Genomic DNA, 17,277 nt, shown 5'->3' with positions numbered 1-17,277 from the left:
AGAAAAGAGGCGTCGAAACCATATCTACAGTCACAAAGCAAAATATTTTACAGCTCTGATGTAATGTAATTGTAATGTAATAAAAAATGTTTGAGGGACGTTTTGTTTTACAGTAAATATTTCAATAAAATGTTGTAGCTTTTATTTTTTTGTTCTGATGCAGATGCACTCATTTTAAGGAAAAAAGGAAAATTAATATGCTTTAAAAAGAAATAGCACTTATCTTGAGCATTCCTGTTCAATTTATTAGCCTAACTCCTCAAGTGCTTGGGAAAAAAGACATTTTATAAAGGGTATATGATAGATTAAGTATGTGCTATTAGCAAATTTACTAATTTTTTTACTTGTGTCATTTCAGAGGGGTAATAAAATATATCAGGTTACATCTAAAACATCCTCAGTGACCTGCAAACTCATTTTTACATGCCAGCAATGCTTCTTACATTTCAAGTGTGCAAACTTTCCTTATTGTAATAATCATGACTCTACACAAACAAGGATGTGCCCAAGATTTTAACAGCAGGTGAGCAAAGCGTTTTACCTGAGATTCCAATGGATGCTTCAGATGTGAAAGAGAAGAATCTACTTTTTTTTTTGCAATTACCTTATGTTCCTAATGACTCGCTGTAAGGAGCAAGCACTGCTCAGTGATGCTGTTCTGAAAGTCTCATTACAGGAATTTTTCATGTTGCTCAGATTAGCAGATGAACATATGTTCCTAAGAAATCTATCAGATAATAAGAACACACATCTCTATACAACTTGTTGAAGAAAACTCTGTTTCTGGAGACTTGTTTCATTTGTTCACTCATTTCTGTATTTTATTGTCTAGAGACTGTACTTTTCAGATTTCCACAATTTAACCCAATGTCTTCTTTTGGCCAAGGTTCTCATCAAGGATGCCACATGACTCACAATGTCTCCTCAAACTCTACTTCCTTTTCTGATTACCTGGACATTTTGGAGGAGTCCTTGACAAGTATTTTAGAAGATGTCATCAACTTGAGGTTTTCTGATGCTCTTGTCACAGCTATACTGTGGTTGTGGGCACAACAAAAATAACCATAGGAGGAAAGAGACATTCTGTACTGTTCTCATAACATTGATAAATGAACCTATCCAGTAGGACTTAGTCATTGTTGACTAGAACAACAGTCGCCTGGCCCGAGGTCATGTTTGGAGAACTTCTCCATCTCTGTCAGAAAGCTGGTTGTTCTTTTATGGCAGTACTCTCTAGAAAAATTTCACACTTGTAGTCTACACTTATGTGTCGAGAGTTTTGTTCCATAACCTTGAGAGCAGTGCAACTACAAAACTGTTTCAAATTTCATAGATGAAGAAGTTTAAAATCCAGTCCTATCTAGGTAACATCAATAACCCATCACATGCTAAAAGACAACTATAAACATGAACATAACACCTTTCCCTATAACCAAACCAGGTAGCAGGACAAATATTCTGGTTTGTGTTTTAGCTAAATTGGTTATTAGGCATGACTAACTAAAGATTTCTATTTTTGCTCCGTTCACTTTCCATCGTGAAGGTTAATGGCTTCATCATCCCCATGAAACACTGGCCCTCACCTCATTTAAGGTCTGTAGTTCTCCAAGGGTTGTCATCATTTACATGAATAAACTCCATGACACAAAATGATGAGACTGCTAGAGGGCTGTGTGTTTTTAAGAGGGTGTGAGTTTCCCAGTGAGTGTATTTTATTTCTATAGATAAATATGTGTTTGCTTAAATATCCACATGGTCCATATTATAGGCCCATTATTCTTGCCCAGCAAACATGGAATTTCTATGTTTTCAAAGAACCAGATTTTTACTTGCACATTTTTTTCAGAACCTTGCAGGACTGCCAGGGCATGGTGATGCCTAATAATAACCAGCAATCTCTTTGTGCTAAACCAAGTCACAAAATTCATTATGTGGCATTATCTACTTGGTAAATGTTGAGAGTATTTCACTTTCACATTGCTTACAGAATGTGCATACTAACAAATGTGCAATTTGGTTGTTACCAAGTTAAAAATGCAAGGTTGAACTGTTTAAAAGAAGGAAGACCCAAGTGAGATACATAGGTGAGTTAGCATCACTTGTGTGCCTTGAGGCTCCTATGGGTGAGTTAGCATCACGTGTGTGCCTTGAGGCTCCAATAGGTGAGTTAGCATCACTTGTGTGCCTTGATGTTCCTCTCTCCATACTTTTGGAAATTAAGTGATTATTCACTGAAATGCTTCTCAACTTTATGTTCTAAGAAGAAACCAGCTTTGTTTGTTTTTTCCAATGAATTCATTTGAATTTCAAGGATATAAAAACTTAAAAGTATAGAATCATTCATTTGTATTTTATAACCACAACAAATTTCTGTTTATGTTTATGACACAAATCGACTAGCACAGTACATATCTTGATGGTACAATGGATGGAAGTCGAATGTTGAGCTTCTCAACGTGAGTTTTAGTAAGTAATTTGATTCAGTCCTTCAATACATTGTGTCTGCACAACCTAAAAACATGGAAGCATTAGAAGCAATGGAAAACAGAGTAGGCATCTCTATATGTGAGTTAATAAAACTCCCAGCACTGTGGAGTCATCCTTCCCTCCTCTCACTTAGCAGGATGGATGACATCACCCACAGTTACTTCCTAAAGCTGCCTGACATTAACAGCTCACTATGACATGAAACAAAAGCATCTGCAGTTTCACAGTGAATTCCCCTTGCAGCACCCAACCACTCTAGTGATGTCACTGATTTTTAAAAACCTCTGTTGCCAGGGATCAAGATGTGAATTATTTTATTAATCTATGTTGACTGGTTTTATCATCAGAATTTAGGATTTTTTTCTACATGACCTAACTTATTTCCTATGTGTTCATTTATTTATCTTACTATCTTCTTACTTTTGAAAGGATCCAAGAGTGTAGGTCAGTGTACAGGTCAGCCCAGTTTCTGGTCATTCGCCAGTTCTTAATGGAACTGCAGAATACAAGTCCATTCTTCACTATGATTACTGTTTATACCTGTGTCCAATGAAAGTCAACAGTAAGATTCTATCACCTTGTTTGTCCCCTTATCTATGAAGTTCCATTGCCTGAGAGAGTTGAGGACTTATATCACACCTGTCTGCTATGGGATGTCTTTCTGTACACTGTGAATATGTGCTGCTTTCATTGGTTGATAAATAAAGCTGTTTGGCCAATGGCAGGGCAGAATAAGGCTAGGTGGTACATTCAAACTGACGAAGGGTGGAGTCACAGGAGAAGCTGCCAGCCACTGCCAGGAGGAGAAAGATGTGAGAGAACAGGTAATGCCATGAAGCCATGTAGCAAAACGTAGATTAATAGAAATGGGTTGAATTAAGTTATAAGAGCTAGTTAATAATGAGCCTGAGCCATAGGTCATAGAGTTTGTAATTAATATATGCCTCTGAGTGAGTGTTTTATAAGCAGCTATGAGAGCTCAGGTAGGAGAGATTCATCTGGATCGCAGGGCTAGGCAGGACAAAGAAACTTCTGTCTATACCTGTCCTTTCATTTATCAAAAAATCAAATTACATCCCTAACATTTCTTCACTCATCTGTTTCCTGAATACTATAGAGAAGACAGAGCAGGAGCATTGCAAGAAATGTTCTTTGGGATGGCAAGCAGATTCACAAAATTAAGGAAGGGGAATACACAGTGATATCATAGCAGAACTGCTAGGATTTACATATGGCTTAAAATCAAACAGAGATGTAGCTCAAATTCTAATTGGTCTTAATAATAAAATCCTGGAGTCAGATATCAGAGTGAAAGCTGAAAGATCAGAGAAGCAGCAGTCACCCACTAGAAAGACATTTTACCTCTAGGAATCATCAGAGTGAAAGGCTCTGAGCTCCTGTCTCCACCCTGCCTTATCACTTCCCCTCTCCCCCGAGTCATATTACTTCCTGTTTCCTCCTCCCAAGTTTTGGGCTTAAAGGCGTTAGATCCCAAGTACTGGGGTTAACCACTGCCTGGCCTCTAATGGCTACCTCCATATTCTGATCTCTAGACAAGCTTTATTTGTTAGAGCACAAACAAAATATCACCACACAAAGATGGAGAAACTTGTGAAGTATGAGACTCAAGAAGTAGGGGCAAGTCTCCTACTCTAAAATAGTTCTCCTACATTTTCTTTACTAGGGAATCTGCTACTATAGCTAAAAGCTCCTTTATATTATCTTGCCCCACAAGTATAGTCATAATGAAAAATCAGGGAAAAAGTAACATGGTCAAGTCTCTATGATCCTAGCTTCATTTTATTCCAACTTTTATTTGACCTCAGTCTAGATGGACCTACTTTACATTGCCTTGCTATGCAGTGCAGGCTAGCCTAGAACTTTTGATCTTCCTGTTGCATTTTCTTAGACAATGGCAATAAAGACATACTCTGCCATGATAGCTAGAGGTAGACATATTTTTAAATTAAGATATCAAAACTTTGATAATTAAAGTCATAACATTCATATTTTGTTTATTTGTTTGTTTGTTTGTTTTCGAGACAGGGTTTCTCTGTGTAGCTTTGGGCCTTTCCTGGAACTCACTTTGGAGACCAGGCTGGCCTCGTACTCACAGAGATCCACCTGCCTCTGCCTCCCTAGTGCTGGGATTAAAGGTATGCACCACCACCGCCCGGTACATTCATATTTTCTAATACATTCATGGGGCATACAAGACAAAATGAAAATTTTTTCATAACCATCATTGACACTAATTACTGTGCATGCTGATCCCTGACACTGACAGCATTGTGGTATATTCTGTGTCAATATTTGTGTTAAAATACTTATAAAGTCATGCTCATATTTTACCACCCAAACATATACAATGCAAAGGCCATGAAAACATCTGGCCTTGAAAGAATGAGAATGATTGTTTCTATGCATAAAGTTTTGAGAAACAAGTGAAATATATTTGAATTATCTGTCTGAGAACTTGGTATATATTAAAAATTCAAAATATTGGTAATTTTGTTATTACTATAATTTACAGAATGAAATCACCTCTGTGGTCATTTATCACCTCATGGACATTTCGTTTTTTAAAATAAATTCATTTATTTTATATCCTGACCGCAGTTTCCCCTCCCTCCTCTCCTCCCACTCCCTCCCCTAACCTTGCTCTGCTCCCAACTCCCAATCTACTTCTCCATTTCTGTTTAGGAAAGGGCAGGTCTCCCATGAGTAACAACAAAACATGGTATATCAAGTTGCAATAAGACTAAGCACCTTTCTGTGTATTAAGGTTGGACAAAGTATCCTAGTATGAGGAGTAGGGTCCCAAAGGCTAGTAAAAGTGTCAGAGACAGTCCCTGTCCCCACTGTTAGGAGTCTCACAAGAGGATCAAGCTATACAATTCTAATATATATATGCAGAGTACCTAGGTCATTCCCATGTAGGCTCCCTGGTTGTTAGTTCAGTCTCTGTGAACCCCTATGAGCTCAGGTCAGTTGATTCTATGGGTTTTCCTTCTTCCCCCTCTTCTGCAGGATTGCCAGAGTTCAGCCTCATGTTTGGCTGTGGGTCCCTGCATCTGTTTCTATCAGTTGCTGGGTGAAGCCTCTCTGATGACAATTGGGCTAGTTACCAATCTGGTCAAAGGAGATGGCCAGTTCAGGCTATGTATCTGCCATTGCTGAGAGTCTTGGCTGGGGTCATCCTTGTAGATTCCTGAGAGATTTCCTTGCACCAGGTTTTTACCTGACCCATAGTTGCCCCTCCCCCACCTTTCCAGTAGTCTCTTTCAATATTCTCTTCCTTTACCACCCCCAACCCGAGCTCATGTTCTCATCCCAACCAGCCCCACGTCCACTCATGACATCTCTTCTGTTTCCCCTTCCCAAGGAGATCCATACACTCCCCCCATGAACCATCCTTGTTGCCTAGTCTCTCTGGGTCTGTGGATTGCAGCATAGTTATCCTTTATTTTACAGCTAATAACCACTGATGAGTGAGTACATACCATGTTTGTCTTTCTCAGTCTGAGTTACCTCACTCGGGATGTTTTTTTTTTTTTTTCTAATTGCATATGCCTTCAAATTTTCTGACATTCTTACTTTTAAGAGCCGAGTAGTACTCCATTGTGTAAATGTACCACATTTTCTTTAACAATTCCTCAGTTGAGGGACATCTGGTTGTTTGCAGGTTTTGGCTATTACAAATAAAGCTGCTATGAACATAGTTGAGCAAGTGTCCTTACAATATGATTGAGCATCTTTTGGATATATTCCCAAGAGTAGTATAACTGGGTCTTGTGGAAGATTCATTCCATTTTCTGAGAAACCACCACACTAACTTCCAAAGTGGCTGTACAAGTTTGCACTCCCACCAGCAATGGGGGAGTGTTCCTCTTGGTTCCATCCTCACCAGCATGAGCTGTCACTTGTGTGTTTGTTCTTAGTCATTCTGACAAGTTTAAGATAGAAACTCAGAGTCATTTTGATTTGAATTTCCATAATGACTAAGGATGTACAACATCTCCTTAAGTGTCCCTCAGTCATTTGAGATTCTGTATAGAACTGCACCCCATTTTTAATTGGGTTATTAGGTTTTTTGATTTTTGGGGGCCTACAAGGGGAACAACAAGCAGCTTTGGAACTCATGGAACATAACTGGGTAGTCAGCATAACCACACGTGAGTGAGCCTTGGAGAGGCAGAGCCCCAAGAACTGTGTGTCCTGAGGACCCCACGCTGCTATTCAGCATTGCTATGCTTGTTGCTTTCATACAACTTGTAGATTATAATGAGTTGTATAAAAACTCACGGGGGGTTTCTATTCCCTCACTGGGCAGTGTTACTGGTACTTAGAATAATGGTGACTGACTTTTTCTAAGCATTGCTGCTGGAACAGATTAATGATTCAACTACCACCCTTAGAAATATTTAGACAGGTAGTGGTTTTTGTTTTGTTTTGTTTTTTGAGACAGGGTTTCTCTTTGTAGCTTTGGTGCCTGTCCTGGATCTCACTCTGTCGACCAGGTTGGCCTCAAACAGAGATCCGCCTGGCTCTGCCTCCCAAGTGCTGGAACTAAAGGCGTGCACCACCACCGCCTGGAAACATGTAGATTTTTTAGTCAACTTAGGCTAAGATATTCTTGTTTGTAGCTTTGAGGTACAAAATCTCGAGGAACAATTTGAAGTTTAGAAAGGCACGTTTTTTAATAGTTGAGTGAGGAACTCATTGAGGTAAGAGAACAAAAACCAATGTCAGCCTGGCTATTGCTGACTGAGGTACCTGTCTTTCTAGGAAAGGATGGTGATCAAAGGTGATGATTAATTCCTTGTACCTATTTCTGCCCTCAGTTTCCTGATATGATTTAATAAATAACTGTTGATGCGTGGATATGTACCCTGAGAATTTGAAGTAGAGATTGTTTTTCATCTATAAAAGTTTAGACTTGTGATTCTTTTAAGAGTTTTTGGGGTTTTTTTTGTTTTGTTTTGGTTTTTTCGAGACCAGATTTCATAGCTTTGGACCTTTTCCTGGCACTCACTCTGTAGCCCAGGCTGGCCTCAAACTCATAGAGATCCCCCTGGCTCTGCCTCCCAAGTGCTGGGACTAAAGGCATGTGCCACCATCGCCCAGCTCTTTTAAGATTTTTTTTTATAAGATTACCTTTTGAGATAAATAACAAAATGGTCGATCCTTTCTTTGAAACCACAAAATGCAACCTGCCAGTAAAAAAAAACTGGCTGTGAAAAATACCTTGCTTGCTTACACTTCATTAATCTATAACAAGTTGCTTGGACATGAATGTATGTGGGTTCTTGGGGATAATTTGTTTTTCACCTGTAACACATAAAATGTTTACTCATGTAAGGGATATAGAAAGCATGCTGTATTCATTGTAATCCTTCACTCAAAAAATGGAATATAACCACATTGTAATTTTTATATTGCTTGAAATATTTTGCTGGGATATATAAACTGCAAGAAGAAATAAAAGAAGGGAGAAGGAAGTCATCAGGAAAGAAAAGAAGAGAAACATCAGAATAGAAGAACAGAACAAAAAAGAATAGAGCAGAACAAGCAACAAAAAGAGTAAAATGAAAGAGAAGCCTTCCTCCCTTAGAAAAGATGTCTGTGTGTTTTTCTCTCTGACTCTGCATCTTGCTCCAAGCCTTTCTGACTTGCAGAAGGCTGGATCCCTTGCAGCTGATATCTAGTTTCTTGGGTTCTTTATATATTTTGGAAATCATCCCTCTGTTGGATGTGGGATTGGTCAAGATCTTTGCCATTCTGTAAACTGCCATTTTGTCCTATTGACAGAGTCCTTTGCCTTACAGGAACTTTTCAATTTCATGAGGTCTCATTTATTAAATATCAGTCTTAGTGCCTGTGCTATTGCTGTTCTGTTTGGGATTATTTCCAGATTTTTTTTCCCACTTTCTCTTCTATCAGGTCCAGTGTAACTGGATTTATGTTAAGGTATTTGGTCTTTTGTTGAGTTTTGTGCAGGGTGATAGATGTGGATTTATTTGCTTTCTTCTACATGTTGACATCTAGTTGGACCAGAACCATTTGTTCAAGAAGCTTTCCTTTTCTTCCCATTGTATAATTTGGCTTCTTTGTCAAAAATCAGGTGTCTATGGGTATGTGAAATTACATCTGGGTCTTTGATTATGCCAATACCATGTAGTTTTTATTACTATATTTCTATAGTAGAGCTTGAAGTCAGGCATGGTGATAAATCTGGAGGTTCTTTGATTATACAGGATTGTTTTAACTATCCTTTTTTTTTCATATGAAGTTGAGCATTGTGCGTTCAAAGTCTGTAAAGAGTTCTGTTGGGATTTTAATGGGGATTGCATTGAATCTGTAGATTGTTTTTGGTAAGATAGCCATTTTTACTACATTAATCCTACTGATCCATGAGCATGGGAATCTTCATCTTATGAATCTTCTTCAATTTCTTTCTTTAAAGATTTGAAGTTCTTATCATATAGGTTTTGTATTTGCTTGACTAGAATTAAACCAAGATATGTTGTATTACTTAAGGCTATTGTAAAGGGTGTTGATTCTCTGATTTCTGTCTCAGTACATTTGTCATTTTGTGTGGGAGGGCTATGGTTTTTTTTTTTTTTTTTTTTTTTGAGTAAAACTTGTAACCAGCTACTTGACTAAAGGTGTTTATCAGATGTAGGAGTTCCCTGGTAGAGTTTTTGGGGTTGCTTATGCATACTATCATATCATCTCTGAATAATGATATGTTGACTTCTTCTTCCCCAATTTATATACCCTTGATTTCTTTTAGTTGTCTTATTGCTCTAGCTAGAATTTCAAGTACTATATTGAATAGGTAGGAGACAGAGGACAACCTTGTCTTGTTCCTGATGTTAGTGGAATCACTTTGAGTTTCTCTCCATTTAATTTGATGTTGGCAATTGACTTGTTGCATATTGCTTTTATTGTGTTTATGGAGGACATTTCATTTTTAACATTTATTGTCATGGAGTCACTGATGTCATGGCCTTTCTGTGGAAGAGCTTGGGTTGAGGAACCCATTGGTCTCGCCATCTGTCACTTGTGGGAACTTCATTTAGAGCTTATAATTAGTGTTGCTTATGTATCAAAATATTTTAAAAGGTAGAGATCATGTGTACCAGTAATTATGGTAAATACTGAGTAGATAATAATAGGACCTATCATTTCCAGTGTTTCTGCTATGATCATTGGAATGCTCATGTGCATTCCTGTTTTTCTCTGTTGAATTCTTTTTTTTATGTATGATTCCTAAAAGTTAGATTGCTGAGTCAAAGAATATATAAATATTTAGGTTTTTTATATTTACTGCTATGCTACTTTTCTAGTAACATTCAATCAATATGTATTGTATTAGACAAAGCACCTCATACATTCAAAGAATGTTCCTATACCTGTTTCATTTGAGTCCAGATGCCAGGTTCATCAGTTGAGAAGGGAAGAATCTGGTATAAATTTTACTGCAAAAATTCCAAACCAGTGGGATTTGAACAGATGCCTCTAATTGATTTTACACCAGGGGGACCACTGGCCATCCATGCTCTATCACAGCTTTCAGAAACATCTGGGTTTAAACTTACAGTATAAACAGTACAGGTTAAGTAGTATAGAGTTATAAAACACCTTCATGTGCATACCCTCAAAAGTTAAATTTCTCTGAGACTCTTATTTTTAACTCACAAAAAAAGTAAGTAATATAAATGTAAGGATTTATACAGTCTATATATGCTGTGTATAGTAGTGTTCTGGAACTCTGCTGTATTTGAAGTTTGATAGTCTCTGAGGATTTTGACAAATACTCTTTTGATTAAAACTATAATTACTAACAACAATTTTACTTAAACGAGTAAATGAAAATATATTCTGTCCTTAAATTTTCTATTTATTAAATCTTACCAAGTTTATATGAAACTGAAATAGTTAACTTCTAAGGATAGTTCAAAGCACTTAGGACCATCACTTTAAACATTCTTTGTCTAAAGCTTATTGCAATGTGAGTTTCTGAACAAGACATTTAATATCTAGCCTACTGTTGTTCAATAGCCAGCATTATGACAAGAACCTTGGTAAGCCCCATGTGAATCTAAGTACATTTTGACTACTACTGAACCAATACATTAACTCTCTAATTGAGTGACATGTAACGATTACTTCCTAATGCTCAGAAGGCTCGCACTCATTCTATGGGTAAATCTCAGACAAACTACAGTAAGGATGGGTTATTGCCACTCAATGATGTCCAGAATTAATGCTAAAGCTAGAAGCAACTCAGTGGGCAAAGACTAGAATCCTTGGGAAGCTCATTTACATGTGTCCAGCTGGCTCTATAGGGACTACAATAGGCAGCCTGCTCACCAGTCACCTACAGTTGAGTTTGACCTCTTTATAACATGATGCACTCTAGATGGATAGGTGATAGACTTCCAGCCTGGTAGCTTAGGGTCCTCAGAATGAATGTTGTCATGAACAAGATGAAACTAAATGGATTTTATGATTCAGCTTCATTCCAAGTGAGGGCGGCATACAAGTGTGCAGGTGCTAGTCAATTGTTCTTTGGAAAGTATACCCCACAAATATCCTCTAATTCTGTCTTCTGAATATTTTACTTTCACTTTTTATACCTTACAAAATTAAAAGGAAAGAGAATTTTCTTATAATTATCATATTCAAATGTGGCAGAAAATTTGGGGGGTCTCAAAACATATAAGCTTTATACAACTTTTAAACTACATCTACCCACAAGACTGTAATACATGAGGGACAATTGTGACTGTAGATCTCCTTGACAGAGGTCACTTTTCTTACCATTGACTCTCAAATGTTCACAGTCTGAGACACACTGAGCACACACTTGCTTCATTTTTCACAGGAGACAGATATTTCGTATGTAACAGGAGAGAGTGTTTGATTAATTATTTGAGACATAAAATCCTTTAAATAGGTTTTTAGAGTTTATTTGACTATTTTAAGTTGTCTGTGAGGTCTTTTCAGTTATAGTTTTTAAAATTAGATAAAATGGAATTTATTCCAAAATATGAAACTAATAAAGAAAATTAATGTTCAAAATAATTCATTCATATAGTGACCTTTGTTCTACAAATTGCCCAAGTTTGACTTGGAGCTCAAAATACATAAGCTTTTGTTTCAGATGAAACATAATAATGATGAAATAAAAATTCTCAAGTGGAGAGACCCTTTAGCTCTTCCAGATCTCAGTTAAGAGCTTTCTTTAATGGACACTGAGTGTGGGGTTTCTCCTTCTGCTGTCAGCTCTAATCATTTATTTAAACCAAGGTCTCCTAAATTAATTACTCTTCATTGTCAGTAAGAGATACTTACTGTTTCATTTTTAGAAGTCTTTCAATGTTCTTTTTTTACTGAGTATAAAATCGAGAGCAAATATTAGCTTTATACTTAAAAGCATAAATATTCTGAGCACATACAGAGTGCAATTTTTGTTGTTGTTGTTGTTGGTTTTTCAAGACAGGGTTTCTCTGTGTAGCACCTTTCCTGGAACTCACTCTATAGCCCAGAATGGCTTTGAACTCACAGAGATCCACCTGCCTTATTATTTATTTATTTATTTATTTATTTATTTTTATTTATTTATTATGCAGAAGAGGGTACCACATCTCATTGCAGATGGTTGTGAGCCACCATGTGGTTTCTGGGACTTGAACTCAGGACCTCTAGGAAGAACAGTCAGTGTTCTTAACCTCTGAGCCAGCTCTCCAGCCAGAGTGCAATTTTTTAAAGGTAATAAGTCAGGGGTGGTAGAACAGACAGCCTACTAGTTAAGAGCTGATACCACTCCTATAAAAGACTAGAGTTTGATTCCCAGAACCTACATCATTCAGCTAACAACCATCTGTAACTTCAGCTCTAGGGAATCTAACACCCTCTTCAGGACTTCAAGGGCACGTTCATTCACACATTCCACACATACACTCACATAGACACAAATAATTACAAATAAAATAATTCTTTAAAAAAATAAAGGTAAATGATGGTTGCCCCAAAAAATACTTTAAGCAGGATACTATTTCATTAATGTTGAAAAATTAAAGAACCTAGTCTATTGGCTATATTTTATTCCTATTTGGTACTTAGATAAAAGAAATATAATCTGGCATTACACTGCAATTTTTCTAAGCAAAAAAATGTAGATAAAATAGCTTAAAACATTATCTCTATTTGTATATCCCTATCAAAATAAGCCCAACTTGTAACACTGTATCTAAGAAACTTGTTTACAAAAAGTAAAAGTAGCAATGAATTATTTTTTCCTTGACATATTTGTGAAATTAAAAAGAAATACTGGGACAGGAAGGGTAATAGAGAAGGATTCTTGTAGAACGACAACTTCCTACAGAACTGTATACACGTAAGCTAAATTATCCTAATCACCATAAAGACTGTCTGTCAAGGATGGAGTCCGTCAAAGTGTCTAGGAAAACATTACTCATGTTCAAGACCTTCACCCACCCCCACTTCCAATCTCAACATTAAGAATTCATTTTAATTGGTGAAGGAAATAGTCAAAAGGACAGGGATAGTTAAGAGCGCCATATTTAACCACTCACAAAGTCTGAATTTAAATTCTACATCTTCTCAAAGTAAATGTTCAACCTTTTAAGATTTATCTAAATTCAATAATTGTTAGTTTCCTTATACACAGAACTGCATGTGCTTTTGTATTTAGATGACACTGCTCACTAGGGCAGGTCTGGAAGACTAAGTTAGTTTCCCAGAACATTTGGCTTCACATTACCCTTGGTGACAAAACCTTCGACTGCCTTCTCCCCGCTTTGCAGACAAATCAATTCTCCAAACACAGAAAATAAAATCATCGTTAAAAACTGCAATTCTATCATCAGGATAAGTGACATCATAATTGTATGTCTAAAAAAGTACAAACAACGGTACAATTAAACATGAAAGGGGGCTTCCCAGTCTCTATTCATGTGCATTTAACCTATCCTCAGCCATATCTGGAGAGGAAAAAATTGGTAGATAAGTAGTAGGTGAAAGAAATGGCAGAGTGGTGTGTGTGTGTGTGTGTGTGTGTGTGTGTGTGTGTGTGTGTGTGTAGAAATGAACCCATAAAACTGAGAACATTGTATTGTACTCCCTGATTTAATAGTTTTCTACTGACTGAGGAAAGGTCCTTAGTATCCAGCATTATTGTTAGAATCCTGCAGCATTTCACTGAACAGAGTGATTCGCAAATAGTGCAGGTGCTACAATATGCATTCATACATAGGCACATTTTAGCAGCACCCACTGGGCACCCACTGCAATGTGATGATGCCACACACTAAGAGCACTCAGCAGTCAGGGGAGAGGCCAGGTGAGGCAAGAACTCACTGCAGGAGTTGTTTGCTTTCTAAGGGGGTGTTTAGCCTACCCTGTCCCACAGCACTTGGTAAAAAGCTAAATTCAAATTTGTTACCAGTCTGGTTTGTCCTCCCTCTTCTGTGGGACTCCAGGGAAGAGGATGTATAGTGAGGGGCTAGGGTGACTTGGAGTCTTCCCATCTCACAGGGTTGATCTCCCTCATCCCTAGGTAGGCAACACTTGAAGCACAGACCTCTGAATGGTCAGGCCTCCAAGAAGAGGAGAGAAGACAGGGAGATATCTGTCACCAGTGCCTGTAAGTAGCAATGTTCTTGGCCTCGGACCAAAATACCAGAAATATTTTAATTAATAGCAACAATGATAAATAAAATAGGAAGTGAGATAAGAGGTCCTTGCCTGAGAAAACAAGGCTTTTTCTTCTCATTTTTACAACTCTCTGTGTGACCTACAAAAGAAAAGTGCATGCAAATAATATTTTAAGTTCCAGAACATGCTTTGGCTTTGCCAAGCAAGACTGCCTACTGATAAATCCAAGAGGGAGGTCATGAAATTGAATGGAAGCTATTTAAAATGGACAACCCCCTACACCCCTTTGTAAAGCAATTGTAAGCCTTTCTTTGGAGTTTTGAAGTTTTTAGATAAACCGTCAGACTCAATTAAGCACTGTGACTTGAAGAAGATGGTGTGTCTACGGAGCAAGACAGGAGGGGCCTCCAGACAGGGGTCTGTGTGGTCTGTCACCAGACCTGCGGGAGGGACAGAGCATGGTTATTGTGTTGCACCCGGCAACATAACCTGTTGCCACCGCCAATTTAACCATGGGCCTTTAGAGCCTCAGTGAGGACAAATGGCTAAGGCAGAACACGAGAAAGAGGCAGCTCACTTGGTATGAAAGAACAAAAGCTTTGTCTGCAAAGACAACGGCAAACACTTTGAAAGACAGACTTGTAATTTACCACTACCCGGAGGAGGTGTGGGGAAAATCGTGCGGCTGATGCCGTCGTGGCTTAAGCGTGGAGTTGCGAGTTGGGCTGCGGGAGATTGCCTGCTGGTCCTGAAGTGTGCCGCTGTGTAACCCTGTGCAAATGGCTTCCTTTCTCTGTACCTCAGTTTCTTCGTGTCCTAGACAAGTCAATCAATTCAATTCTCTCTTATGTTCACTTTCAAAAGAATTCAGTAAGCTGACATGTGTAAAATTTTCCCAGAGTTTCTGATAACGGCCAAAAATGCGCAACGCTATATCCAGAATCATCTCTAGTAATATCTAATATTTAATTAATAATTACTGTGCAAACAGCCTATGCAAAAGAATTCGTGTGAATTACGCTTACATCTGAAATAACCCTATGGCATAGGTAGTATTATCCTATCCTCAATTTTATCCATAGTGAAATAGAGAAACAGAGAAGTGAAGGAACTTGCTTAGGCAAGTAAGTGGCGCTGTTAGGATTCAGATTTAGGTGGTCTGGCTCTGGCACACAAGTTTAGGCACTGGGTTGGACCATCTTTAAACTTGACTTAGGAGCAGTGGACGATGTATTTGCTTCCATGTCTGTCCATGCCCGTGGGTTATGCTTCTAAACTTTTGGCTTCCCTGGACCTTGGAGACTGCCTTGGAGGCACCTCCAAATAGTTGGGTAACTGGCTCACGGGCTGCTTGCCTTTTCTTCAGGCTGAGATCCTGCAATTCCTGCTGCATCCTCAATTTTACACGCAAAGACACTGCTGCCCTGCCAGAAAAATCTTGACCTGGCCCCTTCCCCATCCCCAGCCCCCAAGAAGGGGCAGTCACTGGTGGCTCTGTTCATCCCACCCGCCTGTGCACGTCATCTATCCAGCATCCCACGCCATGGCTAGTGGGTGGAGGTTCTTCTGGCACTTCAAAAACAGTAGAAGAGAAGAGAAATGGAAAAAGAGACCGACCCTGTGAGGACTCAGCAGTCCTGTCTGTCTCTCCAGCTCTGTCGATTGCCCCTCCTCCTCTGCATTCAGGGCTTTAGTTAAGCTGAATTCTCGGAGCTGCAGAGTAAGGGAACCTGGATTTGGAAAATGTTAAGCACTCAAAGTCTGGAGAGATGAGAAAGACGTGTGTGTGTGTGTGTGTGTGTGTGTGTGTGTGTGTGTGTGTGTGTGTGTGTGTGTGTGTGTGTGTGTGTAAGGGAGGGAGGGAGGGAGGGAGATTGAGAAAGGGAGAATTTATTTTTAGAATAATAAGAAAGCTACACCCTGTCTCAGAAAAAGAAGAAAAAAGAAGGGAAAAAAAGAAAGTTACTTGTCTAGTTTTGTTAGAACTGACATTAGGAACTTCTCTACCTCTGCGTATTAGTGCCTAGAGACTCAGTCACCTCACCCTGAATGGCAAGTCCCATCAGATGCCCTTCATTCTTTTACTGAAGAAGAAGATGCCACTAATTAATATGTTCATTCAGTTGTCCTCATTCAGAACAGTAAAGTGTGTCTTAGCTTAGGTGAGAATCTTCAGAAGATGGACACAAAACAGTTTCTTAAAACAAACAAACAAACAAATAAATAATGCAGAGATAAACACAAAAGTAAACTAGGGTTAAAAAGAAGCATGAAAAATTAGAAAATATCAGCATGCCTATATAAAATTGCCTTTTTTTGGCGCAAAGCTACACAAGAGAAACCCTGTCTCAGAAAAACCAAAAAAAAAAAAAAAAAAAAAAAAATTGCCTTTTTTTTTTTACTCTCATCAAACTTCTGTATGAAGTGAATATCATACCTTCTACTGTTAGGAAATCAACAAACATCACATATTCCTAAAGTACAGATAATCACAAATGATGCGCAAACAGGTGATATCTAAATTAAGTAAATTATGCACTTTGCCGCTGACTAATCCTGAGGTATCCATTATTTTAACAGATTTGAGCCATCCTAAGTAGGGGTGGACTGAGCCATTTTAAGGGTCTAGAGCAATGAGCGTGTTCTTGTGTTTTTCCTTTTTGGTAACCTCAACATTTAATAACTTTAAAGTGCTTTGTATGTGACAGACTTTACACCAGCTTAGCAATAGATATTCAGTCTAACAAGCATCGGGCTTTTTGTCCAACAGTAGATTGATTGGAGCTGCTTACCTGCCTCTTAACTGATTATCTGGCGCTTTACTGAAGGTATTTTGAAATAAACTTCTTGGGATCTATGGCACCCCTGAGGGCACTGCTGGGAGAGGAGCCTCCCTGGTCAAGCTCCATTGCACATCTCTAGACTGTCCACTTGCTTCTAGATGACACAGGAATTTCTTCCCAATCCTTTATTTGAAAATCAAGTGCTCTTACTACATATTATTTTAAATGCATCAGCACAATCCATTCAAATGATCAAATATAGAGATAGGGAGGATCTCAGAGGAGTTGGGGGAAGGAAAACTGTAATCAGAATACATTG

The 17,277-nt window shown here is 38.3% G+C and overlaps 1 protein-coding gene across 3 annotated transcripts in view; it reads right to left on the bottom strand.

Moving 5' to 3' along the window:
- Angpt1 (angiopoietin 1) overlaps positions 1–17,277 on the bottom strand; it is a 256,084-nt gene that overhangs the window by 228,526 nt on the left and 10,281 nt on the right. The window contains exon 2 of one of the 3 annotated variants that reach the window (XM_076555800.1): positions 2,908–3,027. The exons of the other annotated variants lie outside the window; for them this stretch is intronic. Within the exon in view, the coding sequence (XP_076411915.1) occupies positions 2,908–2,964 (57 nt within the window). The 5' untranslated portion in view covers positions 2,965–3,027. The remainder of the gene's footprint in view (positions 1–2,907; positions 3,028–17,277) is intronic. 3 annotated transcript variants of the gene reach the window in all.

This window comes from Peromyscus maniculatus, chromosome 20, assembly GCF_049852395.1.
Source record: "Peromyscus maniculatus bairdii isolate BWxNUB_F1_BW_parent chromosome 20, HU_Pman_BW_mat_3.1, whole genome shotgun sequence".
Taxonomy (NCBI): domain Eukaryota; kingdom Metazoa; phylum Chordata; class Mammalia; order Rodentia; family Cricetidae; genus Peromyscus; species Peromyscus maniculatus.
Note: the sequence above shows the minus strand (reverse complement) of the source record. Positions and strands in the feature narration are given on the sequence as shown.